General features: G+C 38.8%; 1 protein-coding gene across 1 annotated transcript; it reads right to left on the minus strand.

Moving 5' to 3' along the window:
• Positions 1-3,000: 3,000 nt before the first annotated feature.
• On the minus strand, positions 3,001-7,944 carry dnajc24 (DnaJ (Hsp40) homolog, subfamily C, member 24). The gene is made up of 5 exons (XM_062390758.1): positions 7,856-7,944; positions 6,530-6,633; positions 5,917-6,046; positions 4,334-4,402; positions 3,001-3,309 (listed from the first exon to the last, which is right to left on the minus strand). The coding sequence occupies exons 2-5, from the start codon at positions 6,629-6,631 to the stop codon at positions 3,086-3,088; spliced, it is 525 nt and encodes a 174-aa protein (XP_062246742.1). The 5' UTR covers positions 6,632-6,633; positions 7,856-7,944; the 3' UTR covers positions 3,001-3,085.
• Positions 7,945-17,431: the final 9,487 nt, after the last annotated feature.

Consider the following 17,431-nt stretch of genomic DNA (forward strand, 5'->3'; position numbering starts at 1 on the left):
AATTAGTAAAGCAGCCATGAAAAATCACTTCAAGGCCCCATATCACACGTGACTTGAACATTTTAAAATGGAATTATTCTTTTACTAATTACAGTGGATTAGTTGATTTGATTTAAGAGAGGGGAATTTTTACAGTGTGTGAACAGTGTAAGGATGGAGTGGGGTCGGGGGGAAGGTGAACGAGGGTTGGTTGGTGGAAAGTGATCTAAAGCACTGTAATTGCAGGTGGTGTGTTGGTGAAAGGGATTTTGTATCCCAGCACATCCCACCATGTCTTTGTGGCTGTCACATAAATATTCTACCAACCCCTATTTAACCATCACCTGTCACCCCATCCCAGCCCACTGGCAGTCTCTCACTGTCTCATTAGAAATACTACGTTGCTGACCACTGCTGCTGATTTTGATGATTCTCAAGAGATAATTAGCAGATAATTCAAACAAGAAATGTTACCCCTTCCACTCCTTTCTTTTCTGTCAAATCCTTACTTTCTCCTCCCTTCGTCCTGCTCTCTGAGGAAGACAGAAATGGATGGATGGATGGGGGTGTTATAGATGAGAGACGATCATCACTGGGAGCTTCTGTCAGCTGTGACCTTTGCAGGCTGAGTGACCAACGAGAGAGCAGAGTCATTACCAGCCTTTATCCCTTTGTGTGTCTGTCGCAGCCCTGCTGAGAGGACAATAGCGCTGTCATTTAGGGCACCACTGTTAAACCTGGGGTTCAGGACCCCAGGCGGTCACAGGATAATTCTTATGGGTCATAGGATATTCATGTTTTAGCTTTTTTTCGTTTCTTCCTACTTTCACAGAACTACTGTCTACTATAATTAATTCTGTGAACACCATGAAAAACGGCCACTTATTCTTCTGTTGAACTGTTATCTAGTGTAAATGTTACTTGGAATCTTACAATCTAACACAAATAAAATATCAGATTTGTTGAACTATATTTGATTCAGATGAATTTAGTTTTTTCTACTAAATCTTGCTTCATGGCTGATTTATATGTAGAAGGGAAACTAATGACTTTTGATCAGCTGGTTCATAGATATAGCATCCCTAGAAAACACTATTTTAAATATTTACAGTTAAGAAGCTTTATAACATCACAGACCCACAGCTTAGAGGAGCCGCCCCTCTCAGATACAGAGAGCATGACTGTAAAGAGTGGAAATAATCGAAGACAAATGGCATTATTGTATACTATGCTGAGATCCAAATCCATAGACAACTCACACTCAAGACTTAATGGCTGGAGGGACGAACTACAAGTAGATATCACTGAGGTTGAGTGGGAAAATACTTGCTTAAAAGCACAAATGCAGACAATTAACACTGCATTGAAACTGTTACAGTATAAATGGTTGTTCAGGACATATGTCACGCCTGTGAAACTCAATATGTTTAACCCTGACATTCCTGATAATTGTCCTAAATGCAATGTTTATGTTGGCACACTGTTGCACTGTATGTGAGAATGCCCCAAAATTCTGTTGTTTTGGAAGAATACAGTTAACCTGGTCTCACGTATAGCTGCCATAGAGGTCCCTCTTGAGGCAAAGTTCTATATATTAGCTATCTATCCTAATCACTTTGTACCAAGCCGAAAGACAGCACCTTTGATTAACCTGTATATGCTTCAAGCCAGGAGAGTGATCGCTTTGAGATGGAAGAGTATGGACAGTCCTACAACTGCAATGTGGCTAAGGGAAATGGCTTCTTGCCTTGCTTTGGAGAAATTAACCAAGTAGAAATTAATGAGTGAAACAGAATAAAGTAGCAGCACCTAATGGGATGAATATTAATTGTACCTAACTAATACTATAAATAAGTGAACTTTATTTCATCTAGGCTTTTGATTTGATTGATTGGAATTTGATTTTATTTATTTATATTCTGTATATTTATGTCTTTATTTACTTCCATTTATTATTATATTTTTCTATATGTATTTTTTTTTATTATTATTTTATTTAATCTAATTTAAGTTTTTTAATTTCTGCCTCTTTTTCTTTACCCTGAGTGTTTGATTGTGGATTGGGGGTGTTCATAAACGTTTGTATGTTTATAAATGTTTGAATGTATGTTTCTTATATGTAAAACTCAATAAATATATTGTTAAAAAAAATAAAAAAATCTTGTTTCATGTTTCATCATTTTTTATATCTACACTTTGAAAGGAATGCATTGATTGATTGTTCTTTGACACACACATATTCGAGAGAAGCGGGGAAGACACTTTTTGTAATTAAAAATGTCCGATGTACTTCAATTTCTGTCACTCTGAAATACACAACCATTTTAGTCAATTAAAAAGCTACTGTCTAAACTGCATGTGGGAACTGATGCAGAAATGCTTTACGAGGGCTGACTGAGGTTGATCCATTCATTTAATCACAAACATTCTGATATGAAAACCCCAGGATGTGAACCATTTATTGTATCGGACCAGGAAACCAGTGAATCTGCATTTTTTTTAAGTTTTATCATTCTGTCTGACACTAGAATATCAAGTGATTCAAATTACTGAATAAATGGGTACAATAGAGCACATACAGTGTTTTCAATGTACTTAAATCTGTTTAACTGTGCTCCTGGGTTTGAACCGACAGAAGGCTGTTTGAGATCAGTTTGATGAGCTGCATCAGGTATGCTCATCAGCATCATGGCAGCTTGCAGGCAGGTTTGAACATGTAGTGAGGACCCCAGAGTCTAGACACTCCTCACAGTGCCTGAGTAAAATCTCAAAGGATAGACAATCACCCTCGTACTGATTTGGCATCACATTACCCATGAACAATCCCCATGATGGTATTTCTGGTCCTCCAACAACTTCCATTAGCTCCTGAATAAAATAATATCAATAACCTTTATAGAAGTACCTGATCAAAAAAAACTGCTGTCTGATGCCATATTACCAGTCCAGTTATATCACCAGCCCTCAGCCACCCCTGCTGAACCCACTGTATACAAAGAGAAGCATGGCCATAAACACTAGTTTGTTTTCAGTACACTGTTTTATTGGTGCCCCGTTGTCAGTGAAGAACATGAAATCTGAGATGTTGAACAGTTACACAGTTCACTTATTTATGTCTCTGTGACGTTGGAGTCATTCTATGTAATGACCATGTGACGTACAAACTGAGGGAACATGTATCACAGCAGACAACCACTCCTCTGTGCCGTCCCTCTCCCGTTTCCTCCGCGTCCTCATCCTGCTGCCTCTTCTGCGTCTCCTCCTCCACCTCCTCCTCTGACACACTGAATGCTCCTCCACAGCGACAACAGTATGTATACGCATTCTCATCTGAAAAACATGATACCATTTTAGATGGAAAACTATAGATTCACCAGCTTGAGTCACACAGTGAGCATGCTCATTTACAGGTATTATGATTATTATGTTCTTTGAAGACTGAAATCCAGTAAATGAGATTTGCCTTAATTCCTTTCCTAATTTAAACCATTACAATTTATAACACTTATTTAAGTTTACATCCAAAAGCCTGAGACTACCTTCTCATTGAAGTGAATCTAATACAAATTTCTGTTATTCAAAATCATATCAATGTGTTTAACAATGTAAAGTCAGATCTTTGAAAATGACTTACACATTATCTTATACATGAGCTGTCATGGACTCCACCACTTTGTGCACAAACTGGTAACTCATGAGGTTCCAGTATGATATCACAATGTTCCGCAGAGCCTCTTGTGATGGCCCAGAATCCCTGCAGTGTCCCCATAATATTCAGTATGGTTGAGGTCTGGTGACTGGGGAGGACGCTTTGTAACAGTCAGGACTCCCTGGCCTTCTCTGGAATCTAAGGTGTGTTAAAAGCCCCATATTTTACTACTTTCTTGTATTTAATTTGAGGTATTGGTAGCCCTAAGATGATATATCAGTGGTTTAAAGTCGAAAAACTGCTCCAATGTGTATATCAAAGTCCTCTCTTCTGCCTCTCTCTGGAGCTGCACACACAACAGGCTTTTTTCGCCTGCCTCATGAGCCCCTCCTCTGATTGGCTGACTGCACTTCGAGTGACACGCGACCAGGCCTATCAATATCTTACTGTAAACACAGCTGAAAATCACGTTGCTATGTTTGCAGCTATAGAAGACCAGCCACACATATTTACAGTCGGTTACAACATAGAATAGTATATTATGGGAAATGGAGTCAAAGGCCGAACTTATATCAAGGAGGATGAGAATAGTTAACAGTCTGGAGTCAGTGGGCCACTGATATACATCTCAAATTAAGATGTTATTTAGAGGTTTATGCTAAAATATTAGAGATTTGTGTGTGTGTATGTGGTGTGTGCATTTACCCTGGTCCCAGGTCATGTCCTCCAGATGGACTGTAGAGTCTACAGGCCAATCCTGTTTCAATACCTGGGCTGAAAGAGCATTGATCCAGAGTTATTATAACAGCAACTGCTGTGAACACTTGTGTCTTTTAGGCCTGCAGGATATTAGGAAATCATGCGATATGCGATAATGTTGTTTAATATCGCAATGGCGATACATTTTTGATATATTATTAGATATATACATTTCTAATTCATAGTCTAGATGAGGCAGGACCCCAACAGAGCATCAACACTTACAAACTGCAGATACTGACAGTTTCACATCTTGCTCTATGATATAAAAAGCAGCCTCAACATTGTTTTCAAAAGCACATTTCACAAATTGATTAAACATTACATCAAAATCTTGAAGAGTGACTGTGTTAAAAAGGTAAATGTGTGATTCATTTGAAGAAGATCTCCCACTTAACTGGCAGCAAGCTTACTGGACTTCCTTGTCAGGGTTACAATAATAAACGTGGTTAATCTTATGGAACAATCATGGTTTGCTTAGATTTAGGCACAAAGGGTCCTTTGTTAGGTTAACATAAAATGTATTATTCCAAAATAATAATTTGGGAATAAGACTTGCTGTATATATGTGTATGGCAAACTATATCCATCCCTCCCTCCATTCTGTTGGGCTGGAGCCAATCCCAGCTGATGATGGATGACAGGCAGGGTTAACACTAGATATATAAAAGGTAAAGTTTTGGAACAGGAAGTGAAGTGGCTTATCAGCCACAGGACTTTAATATATTTTTGTTCACAGACTTATTTTTCACAGTTCACTCCTGAGGGAAGAGTCATTATCAAGTTGTATAGTCCGACAGTGATAATGACTTTGAACCATGAATAATTTGTGTTAACTTTGCCTGGGTTTTAATTAGCATGATGAATAATTGCAGCTGCACTGGTGATAATTTGAAATAGGATAAAAGAAGAAGAACCCTAACCCTTTTTTTATTAGCAGGATCCTTGGTCGTTGGATCATCTCTCTTGATATAACAGCTCTCTTCTGATTACCCAATCTGTTTCTGTTGCAGTTTGTAACTTTGTTTAGTTAAGTGCTATATGATGAACTTTTCTTATTATACATGAAATATTTGTATATCATACCACTGGTGGTCGTTCTGTTATGCTAGTTGTGGCCAATGTAGCCTGGACTGTGCAGCAGAGATGAGGAGCAGACTAGAGTTTTATACAATTTTTATTTACATTTGCAATGAGACTTCCCAACACAACAGATTTGAAGTGTTTAATATTGTCTTTTTAATTGTTCTTACATTTAGATAAATGGTCTGTGGGACAACATATATGAACAGTATTTCTCAAAGCAATCTATTGTAAGCTGGTGCCTAAACAAATGAAAGATTTCTATAAATGAATCAAAGATTTGTATAGGCACTATAATTATAACCAGCTAGATTTTTTGTGCAATATACCTTCTTAAGGTAGGTTGTCTGCTAACTGTACTGTGTGTCTGCATTAGCACCAATATTCTTTGGGTATTATTCATATATATTTCCAATGCATTATCCCAGTGAATCATGACTTTCTACCTCTCCTCTGCAGGTCATAACGTCTCCTGGTGGCCTCGTCGCTGAGGATCCTCCAGGCTGCGTCAACTTCCAGAAACTTCTTTACACCAGACTCTGAAGAACACTCGCCCCTAAGACGGTCTGGGTGGTACTGTACACACATGCACATACATACAAATATTCGTATAAAAAAGGCTGTAATTTTGAAATGAACTTGATGAAACATGTAGCTACTGATGGCTCATTATCTACAGCTGAAATTCAGAATGTGTTTTAACGCTGAACACAGACTTTGTTGGATTGTAGTTTCTAATATTTGACCACGTAATTATGTCTTTATAGCTGCTGTGAACAGGATGTGTGTGTGTGTGTGTGTGTGTGTGTGCGCGCGCGCTCTATTAAGAAATACTTGAGAAATAATACGAATTTGAGTAAAAATGCTGAACTAATTTTTCACATTTCAACAGTAGCTGATTCGTCTTTTTTCATCAGTCAGATGTGATTTGTGTTTGGGCTTAGCTTGGACTGAGTCTGTACCTTTTATATGATTGAGTCAGACACTGTAGAAACACTAGTTTGTAGCAGCAGGTGCATTGTACTATCAGGCAGCCGGACAGGTGCGTGGTGTGTTTACCTGTAAGGCCAGCTGCTGGTATCTGTGTCTGAGCTGCTGGACTGAGTCTGAGGGGCTGGCTCCCAGGACAGCATACAGGTCCTTCTTTTCTGCTTCACACATCCCTGCTCAAGCACAACACTGACATCACACTAATGCATCAACACAAAGCTCTGCTGACCGAGCTTATGCATCACAGGGTTGACAGCTGCATGTGGTGCATATATAAAGTGACAACCATCTGTTTAAAACCTGCCTGATTAGAACTGCAAATGACTCTAGAGTAGAGACAATCATGAGATCTAATATCTAAAGCTGATTTCAGACATAACCTGCACAAGAATTCTGGAGACTTTGGTCCAGACATTCTCAGCTCAGTTTGTCTTTCACATATGATAGTACACAACAGCAACATATCCGACACACAAATCAGTGCATATCTGAAGCCGCTTAAGTTAAATATCAAGAGAAATCACTTGGTCATTTAACATTTCTTCAGGGTGTCTCATAGACAAAACAAAAAACTAAATATTATAACTCGGAATCTTAATTTCTTGATTTCTCATTTCTTCTTTATTTAGTCAAAACTAGACTAAACTAAACCCACCTTTAAAAAACTGCTGAATGTTTGATTATGACCAGGGTCCTATATTTAGTTATTCACTTTATCTTCTTTCTAATCATATGTAATATCTTTGTTACAAGGGCTATACAAATACATGTGTTGTTATTATTGTAATTATCATTAATGAATGTGAATCACTGTTATGAAACACAGATTTTGAAACACAATCATATACTATATACAACTTTTAAGTCAATTCCTTTGATATAAGCTTCTGAAATGAGAACACATGTTATATTTAACCGCTCAAAGTGATGAAGTTGACCTGAGATAAACGTGATCACTCAAAGTTTCCACATACAATTTAGTTGGGAGGAAGCGCAGCGAGATTTGATGGCGCCGCCTCGCGATTCTCTTTGACTCTCTTTTCTAAATGTCTCTCTCCATACTCTTCTCCCGACACGTTAAATAAATACTTAATATTGTTTTAATTTCACAAGAAGGTCAGTAGATGGACAAAATAACTGTTAGTTGCAGTACTTTGCATAAATTACAATAGGAAAATGTTGAGGGGCACCAGAAAGGGAAGTCTGGGGCCCCTTGCTTGAGCTGCTCCCCCCGCGACCCGACCCCGGATAAGCAGATGACGATGAGTGAAGAGATGAAATGTTGAAGTTATTAAGTCTAGGACCTTGAGCTTATGGTCCCTTAGCTTAAAGTTCCTGGATACTATGACTTTCTATAGTAACTTAGACATATTTCATCCTGTCTGTCTCACTTACCTTAAAATCACGTCTGACTGTTACCTGATGGAACACATAGTGTACAACTCTATTATGAGTCCCCCTAGAAACAAGCTGCGTTTCTTGAGTTCCCCCACAGACGACTTCCTGTTGATTTTTCTTGTCCTCTTTGGAATAAAAGTACGACGGAGACATTGGACATTTGGATATTTGGAGAATATGGTTATGGTAGTACGAGAATACAGTTTCAATTTATTGAGAAAAAAAGTCATAATATTATGAGAGTAAAGTCAGAATTCAATAAGAAAAAAGTCATACAAAAAAAAGCAGCAAGGAGATCCCAAGCTTGTAAGTTTAACTCCTCCTGGATCGAACATGTTGAACCAATCTCATTGTTTGTTGAGAAACAAAAGACACCCTTTGAATATCACTCAGTTGTAAAAAATAATAACCTTACAGTTGACCTCTACATGTAATTTCCTCTGTAACAGAGGCATTTTCCTCAAAGTCCCTGTGGTTCTATCATCAGTTCTTGCACAATCCATCCAAAGTCCTGATAATAGTGTAATGGTGCTGATGTTTTTTGATATTCTACACCAAAATATAACTTAACAAGATGTTTCACATTCCTCATTTCATCACTGGGGATAGACAGATCTACTTATATTAATGCATAATACCACAAAGATGAAAATTATGACTTTGTTCTCGTAATATAATGACTATATCCTAAAAATCTCAGATTTTGGGGTTAGTGCCTCTTACAGTTTGTAAAACGACAGGAGGCCCTGTTTTTTATTTGCTTTGTTTTTTGAAAATGAATTCATTAAAAAACAAAGCGAAGTCTCATGAAAATAATTTAAATCTAACCCTAACCTTAAACCTAACCCTAACCCTTTTAATTAAGAGTCCCTATGTTAATTGTTCATTTTCCTTTGCCAAAATGTCAACAACAAAAAAATTATCATATGTGTTTCTTTTTTCTTCCTGTAAACCAGTTTTAAATATTTGAGGACTCATTGTGCGCTCAGGGGCACATGCTTATTTTGCAGCCACTGAAAATGCACCACTGGCTCTAGATCTCAACTCAACATATATGGCACCACAGTCAAAAAGGATTTGACCACTCTGTCTTCTTGTGCTTCATCCCTGTCCAAATTATCGGTTAAATCCACAGGCAAAAGTGATGGCGAGACAATCACTACAACAGGAAGCAGGTTGTTGTCATGACATTAACCAGCATAAATCTATTTACTATTGTAAATATGTATCAGTCCCAGCAACAATTCAGTGTTTTTACTGGAAACTCAGAAGTATCAGGAATCATACAGGACTGTTTTAAGGGTAAATATAGAAAGGAGTTTTTCCTTTCTTTTTCCAAAAGGAAATTTTTTTTCACTCGGCTCTATTCATTTTTTATATGAAAGCATCTACAACTCTGAGAGACAGATAGGTACCAAAATACAAATAAACATATAAAAATGAAATAAATTAATTTTGGTCCTCTCATTATAATTTTTTTATGTTATTCATGCCACATTTGACCACGTCTGTATCTCTATTGTAACCATTTAATTTACTAGCCTACAGTTTCAATGTGTGTAGGGTTATTTATTTGAAGATTGATGTCAAAGTGACATGATATGATAAAATCAATGATATGATAAAAGTAAAAATAAATTGAACAGAAAAGAGGAATATTTCGATGTATGGAGATTGGGGGTTTGCTAATCTGGTCGTTATCTATAACAAACAATTATATATTCATATTAACAGGCTATTATTTTTAGGCTACTTCACTTATAAGAGCTTTCTCTTCCAACGGTAAACTAATCCAAAAAACACTACTATGTTTACACATTTGTACTCATTCAGCATCACGACCACATAATGTTTGTCATCTATTTCCTGCGGAAGCTGAGATCTGTTGACTTGTGCAGCAAGATGTTGGAAATCTTCAATCGGACTGTTGTAGCCAGTGCACTGTACTTTGCTATGGTTTGCTGGGGAGCAGCATTGGAGCCGGTGACATCAACAGACTTATTATAACAAACTGATTAAGAAGCCTGGCTTCGTCATCGGCTGCAAACCAGAGACTTATGAAGTGGTGGTGGATAGAAGGGCACTGAACAAACTGTCATACATCATGAACAATCACGAGCACCCTGTCCACCACCTAGTGGACAGACAGCGGAACACTTTCTCCAACAGACTGATTCAGCTACGCCTGCTGCAAGCACAGATACAGGAAATCTTTCCTGCACACAAGCAATATGACTGTACAACTTCCCACCTCTGTCAAAAAGTGACATTTCAAAACCATAAAGCCTATAATTTCTGTTCACACCAAAACTCTCAGATTATTCGTCCAATAACTGAACAAATTTTTGCACATATTATATTCATATTCATTTTTTACGGCACATCTTTAAGTCATATTAATTTTATTTAGTCATGTTCAAACAACTACTGTAATTTTGCATGCTTGTCTGTTTAAGGGAGAGCGGGGTAATGTGGGACATCGGACACTGAAGCGACGCTGAACCGCCGGGCAGCGCTAATAATATCACCCGTTGATCCAGTAGATTAAAAGCATGTACTTACTTGTTGCTCCAACATTAAGCAACAGCGTCCCAACATTTGTCTTTCTTGGTGTCGTCTTTATACAACATGTTCCGAGGATCATACAACTCACTGTACTTCTCCACTTCAATTATTAATTTAATGTCATCCATGTTGAAGAACTTCTCCGCTGTTTGCTCCGTTAAATGTCAGGTGTCGAGGGTAAATTATGTATTCTCCACTCAAGCCTATGTGGAGAATACGTTGTCCCCCCCCCCCCCCCCTCTCTCTCTTTTTATCTGTATCACTGCTTGTGTGGCTGTAGTGGATGGGCAGAGGGGGACATTTAATAATGTCATTGGTCAAATTAAAAATCCAGGACAACAGAAGGGGACTTCAAAGTATGGGATGCATATTTGATCATTTATATCATAAAATATGTCATCAATATAGTTTAAGATCGTTTTTCAGTGTGCTTCCTGGTGCGATACACTCGCGTCAAGCGCAAAAAATAAACTCGACGCCGAAACGATCGCTGCACGGCGCGAGGCAGCCTTGGCGCAGGGCGGCGTTTGAGCCTCCGGTGTGACCCGCACAAAAGTTTAACATGGGAGTGGATGGGAGCCAGCTGTTATTTAAGGCTTGGCGCTGCGCTGAAGGGTCGCTTCGGCATCGCTTCAGCGTCCGGTGTGAACCCGGCGTTAGTAAATAACTCACAATGCGTTGCTTAACTTACGTCACATACTACATTGCTCTGATTGGTTGTAGGTCTATCCAATTGAGCGAAGAGGAATTTTATTTCCTGGTCAGTTGAAACACGCCCCATAATCACAGCCCAATGGAGCGGTCTCAGACTCACATTCTGACTAGAATTGTGAGTCTGACAACGTCAGACTACTGTATCTAGGCAACGGAACACATTTGTGGTCATGTGACCATTATGTTTTCAAGCCCCTCCCATTACCCCTTGCCATGAAGGAGAAGTTGGTGCTGGTGCTGTGGAAAGTATGTTTTTTCACAAAAATGTGTTTTTGCATGTAAAAGTAAATTGTCTTGCTTTGAACTTAATCAACTGTTGTGTCAAAACAAATTGAATCAGGGAGAAACAATTATATCATACATGTTGGTGAACTTCTAACATATAAAACCATGTGATTGATGCTAGCTGAAGATTAGCCTGAATTGCTAAGAGTGTATCACTTGTTTTTCTAAAACGGTGTCTGTGGGGTAAAGTGAGACAAATGCTGTGGGGTAAAGTGAGACACTATCTCACTTTACCCCACCATGAAGCACAAGTTAAGTTTAGTCTTAAACATATTTAAGTGTTATATTACATTATATATGTAGAAAAGCCATCATGCCAAGAAACTATACACCAGGAAGACAACCTGGGGCAAAACACCCCTTGCAGAGATGGAGATTACAGCCGCTGAGGTCATGCAAGGAAAAAAGTCCTTAAGAAAAGCTGGAAGGGATAGAAATATTGATAAGACAACCCTCAAAAGATTCATAAAGAAAAAAGAGAAAGGGAAAGAAAATCAGTAGCCTGGGGTGCAGTAGCTGAGTTAAAGAGAATATTCACAGATGAGATGGAGGAGGAGCTTGCCAAACACTTGAAACAACTAGCTGACCAGTTCCATGAGCTTGCTCCAGTTAAGTGCTGTGAACTGGCATTTGAATACGCAGAGAAATAAAATATCCCTGTCCCTGCCAATTGGACAGAGAAACAATGTGCCGGTAAACCAGGGTGTGCAAGAGATCACATGAATCAAAATAATCATAAATGTGCCTAATTGAACAATCCCCATGATTCTGTTACTAGTCTGATATCAGTGGTTGTCAATCTAGCTGTCGGGATTTTAACTATTACAACATGTGTTGTTAATGGTAGTTTTAAAGTGGAAAAAGTAAGTGGACCACTTTACCCCTAAGCTGGGATAAAGTGGGTCACAAGACCACTTTTTTTAAAACAATCATATTTTCACTGACCTTTGTCCTGAAGACATTCTGATCATTTCCATTGCTAGAAAACATCCTGAATTAATGTGAAATGTGTAGATTTTACTGATATATCATTTTAGCTCGCCTAGAGCGGAGCAAATGTAAAACATTTCCCACATTACCCCGCTCTCCCTAATCACCTTTTGCATTAATCCTTCTGTTCTTTCGTCTATGTGCAATGCCCTTGACATGCTGCTGTGAAACAATAATTTCCCCAAAATTGGGATCAATAAAGTATATTTATCTGTTCTATATAATCTAAATATCCAAGTCATGCACATTTTAACTTGGTGCAAACCAAACAATGGCAAGGATCCATTAATTCAACAAAACCAATCTTTTTTCTGGGAAAAAATGGAGGGATAACATAAGATTGGAATATATTCTAACTATAATCTCGGCTTTCACCCTGACCTTTACTAGTATGCCAGCTATGATCATAGTGTTAAGTTTCACTGCAAAACCTGAGAAATAGCAGCCAGGAAAGAGCAGCACTGGACCACATGCTGGGAAATCTGCCTTGACAATACTGAACAGCATAGATCTGTTAATTGAAATGTTAACAGAATAGATGAGGTGACACATTGACACCTTTATGATCTGACTTCCTGTCTGTCCTCCCTTACAGCTCCAGATCACGAGTGGAGGGGGAGGACAAGATAGACACGGGGTGACTGACGTTGTTGTGCAGTTCATTATTTCTTCGTTTTGTGGAAATTAAGGCTCAATTAGCCATGTGACAAAATATTCAGTGTCACAATAGGGGGCTGTGGTTATCACTTTATTAATTACAAAGATTTATATTGTGTGATAAAGTTCGGCTTAACTACCCGGAAATGAACCCTGTCTTTACGAAGCTGACACTGTGTCAAGGGTGTTGACCTAACTCTGTGCTCATTTGGAGCATGGAAATCGCAGATATTTGGTAGCCAAATTCAAAAGGCAAGTTGTGTGGACAAGGAACATTCATTATTGGCAGGGATTTCTCATATACCTGATTCCAGGAAGGGCAATTGCTTTGCACTTCAGGAAAGAAAAAGACATGTGCCAAAAAGTAAACACTAATATAAATAGTAATAACAATAAATAAGTAGAAATACATATGAGCATAAAGTAATGTGTTTGGTAGAATATCCAGGGATATGCTCCTTCAAATAGTTCAAGTATAAAAAAACACTTTGTCATAGTCTTATCTATGGAATTATTCATGGCCTGGCTCCTCCTCCACTCAGTGGCTTTGTTGGGCAGCAAGAAAATTTAATAACGAGGAGTCAGAAGAGGAACCTACGTCATCGCTTTCAGTCAATCTTCCTTCTCAATTAAAGGAGAAAAGCTTGGAATTCTGTACCAGTCCACATCCGGGAAGTCATACTTACACCTATTATTCTAGAAATTAAAAAACAGGGCTGAGAAGCCATCAAAGCTTTCAACACTGGATACTGTCATCATTTAGCAAATGTTTGTCAAAACACAAACCGTATATTGTATTCTGCTAAACTTCCCTGTTCACATTTGTCTCTGGTTATGACTGTCTTTATTTACTCTGTATAACTGCTCTTATTAATTACTCATATTTGTTTTGCATAGCTGATATGTAATATTCCTTGTATTAAGTTGTTGTTATTTCCAACTTTACACCTTGCCAGTGAAAAAAGATGACATTGGCCTCTTGGCTAACTCTGGAATACTTATTTTTTTTATCTATTTGAAGTGCTTTTGAGAAATATGTTTAATTGATGATATAAACAAATAAAATATTGAATAAATTATTATTAAACTATTAATTAATTTATGTATTTATTAATCACACCAAATTCAACACTGCCCTTTTTTTAAAAGTCCTTAACAAAACAGTTTTAATTGTGAAGCTGATTAGATCAACATTTCTTGAGATATGTGTAACTCATACAGACAGACAGATTGGAGAGACAAAACAAACCTTGTACTTTTACTTTGTTGACAATTTCTAAAGACGAAATGATTCTAAATGGATACTGCTGCCCTGACGGATATCAGAACCGTCGACACTTGTGCATGTCTGTGTCAGTCTGTGAGGTTGGCAAACAGACAAAACATTTAGATAAAAGTTTTGCCAGGTGTGGTATGGAAATTAATACTGAAAATAGAAAGACTATGAGAATCAGCAAAGAAGGGATTATAACCAGGAGGAACAAACCTGGGCACCATCATCAGTGAAGAAGGCACGAAGAGGGAAATCCTTTCTAGAGCTGTGCAAACGTATTACGAGCAATACATTTTTTGTCCGACAAAAACATAAGCTTCAAAGTCAAACTAAAGCTCATGCCTGTCATTGTATATCCGTCTTGTGATATGCCTCTGAGATGTATAACCTGACCGCGGATTTATAAAAGAAATCCAAGCAAGTCATTGGCATTGAAGCAATATTAATAGTACGGATTTGTGTATATACAGATATATAATACTAATTTGTAATGAATGGAACAAATAAAAAGATTTAAATGTCCTAAAAGAGTCCAGCACCTCTGTGTTTAGCGTGCATGCATGCAGGCATGCGTGACTGCTGACTAGCACTCTCAGATGTAGAGCAGCTGTTCATTAGAAATGTGTGAGCTCAAGAAAACACACTGAAGTTAATAACAGCAATCTCTGGCTCATTAAAGACAGAAAAGAACAACCAGGCAAAGACGAAACACACAAACACACACATACACACAGGCCTGTTTACCTGCTTGTGATCACAAAACTACGGTTAATTACAAAAGACAATACAAACGTGATAAACAAGCAGAACAATGCAGGCAGCTACAGCATGTCAGTCAGACAGAATCACTGACCCACACGTTCGATACCTCTTCTGAACCTCATCCGACTACACACACACACACACACACACACAAACACACACACACACAGCTCATGGAGAACAGCTGCTCATTAGAAAGGTGTTAACTAAAATAACAATCATCAACATTTTAAAAAACAACTACATGAACTGCTCTCCTGTTAACTGGATGCACTGTTGCGGTTATTGTCTATTTATAGAAACCAATGCACACCAACCACAAACTTATTAAGTTAATAATAAATAAACAGACATGTTTTTTACTGCTTCATTTAAAATTGTTATGTTGGAAAAAAAGGCTTAGAGGTCTGAACATATATCTGGATTCCTTAGTTTTACAAAGCACAGTGAAAAAACGTGGGGTGACCAGATTTCCCCTCGTAAGCAGCATGGCTGTAGGGACGAAGGGATCTCAGTTGTTTGATTCCTTACTTCCGTTAATGACTTTTAACTCGCCATATAACATTTATTTAAATTGAGCCTCAACTTTTGTCCCCCCTTTCTTTGTATGCTTGCACTTTTGGATTTATCTTTGATATCATTTTCAGAAAGTCAAGGAAATGTTGTGGGGTTAAGTGCAGTGATTAATTGTAAACTTTGTCTCCACCATTTAGGAGCCAGGACAGCAAACAGTCGTGATTTTGTTGAGTGTTTAGTTCGCAGTGAGGGAGCAACGGGCCAATTGGCAGATACAGAATGGAGTGGACAGGGCTGGCGTTTAACGTTTAACATGTCCTGGATGTAGACTGGACCCAATCCGTTTCGCAGGAAAGTACACAAGTACTAGTGTTGGGAAACTGATGCGGGCAGCCACTGGTATCCAGCGAAGGGAGCTGAGGAGCCGAGTAATGTGAGTGACTTTAGGTTAAGAACATTCAAGCTGCTGTATTGTGGATGAGCTGCAGAGGTCGGATGGCACAAGCAGGTAGACCTGTCAGGAGGGAGTTACAATTGTCTAGGCGTGAGATGACCAGAGCCTGGACCAGAAACCTGCACCGCCTTCTGAGTGAGAAGGGGACGTATTCTCCTGATTTAGTGCAGCATGAGTCTACAGGAACGTGTTATAACAGTAATGTTGGCAGTAAGTAGGAGTTGGCTGTCGATTGTCACACCCAAGTTCCTAGCAGTCTGGGTGGGGGCTACCACAGAGTTGTCAATGGTAATAATGAGGTCATGGGTTGGAGAGCCTTTCCCTGGAAGTAAAGTAGTTCAGTCTTGTTAAGGTTAATTTTCAAGTGGTTTGCAGACATCCACTGAGAGATGTAAGTAAAAAAAAGGGTGAAAAAAGGGAAGCAGAGACAGGTCTGTAGTTGTTTACTTCAGACGAGACAAGGGTGGTTTTTTTCAGGAGAGGTTTTACTGTTGCCTCCTTCAGAGAGTTAGTGAAACAGCCAGTTGATAGGGAAGTGTTGATAAGATAGGTGAGAAAAGGAAGAAGGTCGGGAGCAATAGACTGGAGAAAGTGAGCCAGGATGGGGTCAAGGTGGCAGGTGGAGGTTACCAGTATATGAACTTATAAGACAGGGGGGTTGAAAGAGGAAAGGAAAGGGGATGAAGATGAAGTTGATGGAAATGTAGTTATAGAAGGAGGATTAGATATGAGGAGCGTATGTCATCCGACTTTGTTGTAAAGTATTTGACAAAGTGTGTGTGGGGGGGACAGGGGGGTCAAGGAGGTTGGAAAAGAGAACAGCTTTTGGGTGTTCGAAACTGAGGAATGAATTTTTTGTTCAGTAAAAAGCGCTTTTGGCTGCAGAAATAGAGGCAGAGAAATAGGAGAGAAGAGATTGATAAGTGAGCAGGTAATTAGGGTGTTAAGATTTTCGATCTGATTCTTGCATAGTGGCTCTGTCGGCGCGCACCGAGTCAAACAAACCCAGAGCTTGGGAGGACTGAGAAAGAGTCAGTTGAAGGGATGGCTGATAAAAGAGAGGGGACCAGAGAGGAGGGAGAGAGGGGGATAATGTTGCGACAGTAAAGAGTCTGTTGCTATGGTAGGGTTGTCAGTTTGAGATAGTGGGAGAGAGTAAGAGATAAAGAAGTGCTCTAAGACATGAAGTGGGGTAACAATGAGGTTAGATGTACAATTCTGGTGAAAATATAGTCAAGGTGGTTACCAGCTTTGTGAGTAGGAGGGGAAGGACTGAGTAACCAAGCAAAGGAGGAAAGTAAAAGTAATAGGTCAGATAACCTCTCTGTCTGGATGTTGAGGTCACCCTGAAAGACAA

The sequence above is a fragment of the Platichthys flesus genome, chromosome 6 (assembly GCF_949316205.1).
Source record: "Platichthys flesus chromosome 6, fPlaFle2.1, whole genome shotgun sequence".
Classification (NCBI taxonomy): Eukaryota; Metazoa; Chordata; class Actinopteri; order Pleuronectiformes; family Pleuronectidae; genus Platichthys; species Platichthys flesus.

Excerpts from the sequence above, each read along its gene's own strand:
- dnajc24 (XM_062390758.1), bottom strand. The coding sequence starts at position 6,631 with ATGTGTGAAGCAGAAAAGAAGGACCTGTATGCTGTCCTGGGAGCCAGC. Across the intron at positions 6,047-6,529 it reads ACCAGCAGCTGGCCTTACAG|TACCACCCAGACCGTCTTAG; the intron begins GTAAACACACCA and ends ATGTGTGTACAG. Across the intron at positions 3,310-4,333 it reads GGACATGACCTGGGACCAGG|ATGAGAATGCGTATACATAC; the intron begins GTAAATGCACAC and ends CATGTTTTTCAG.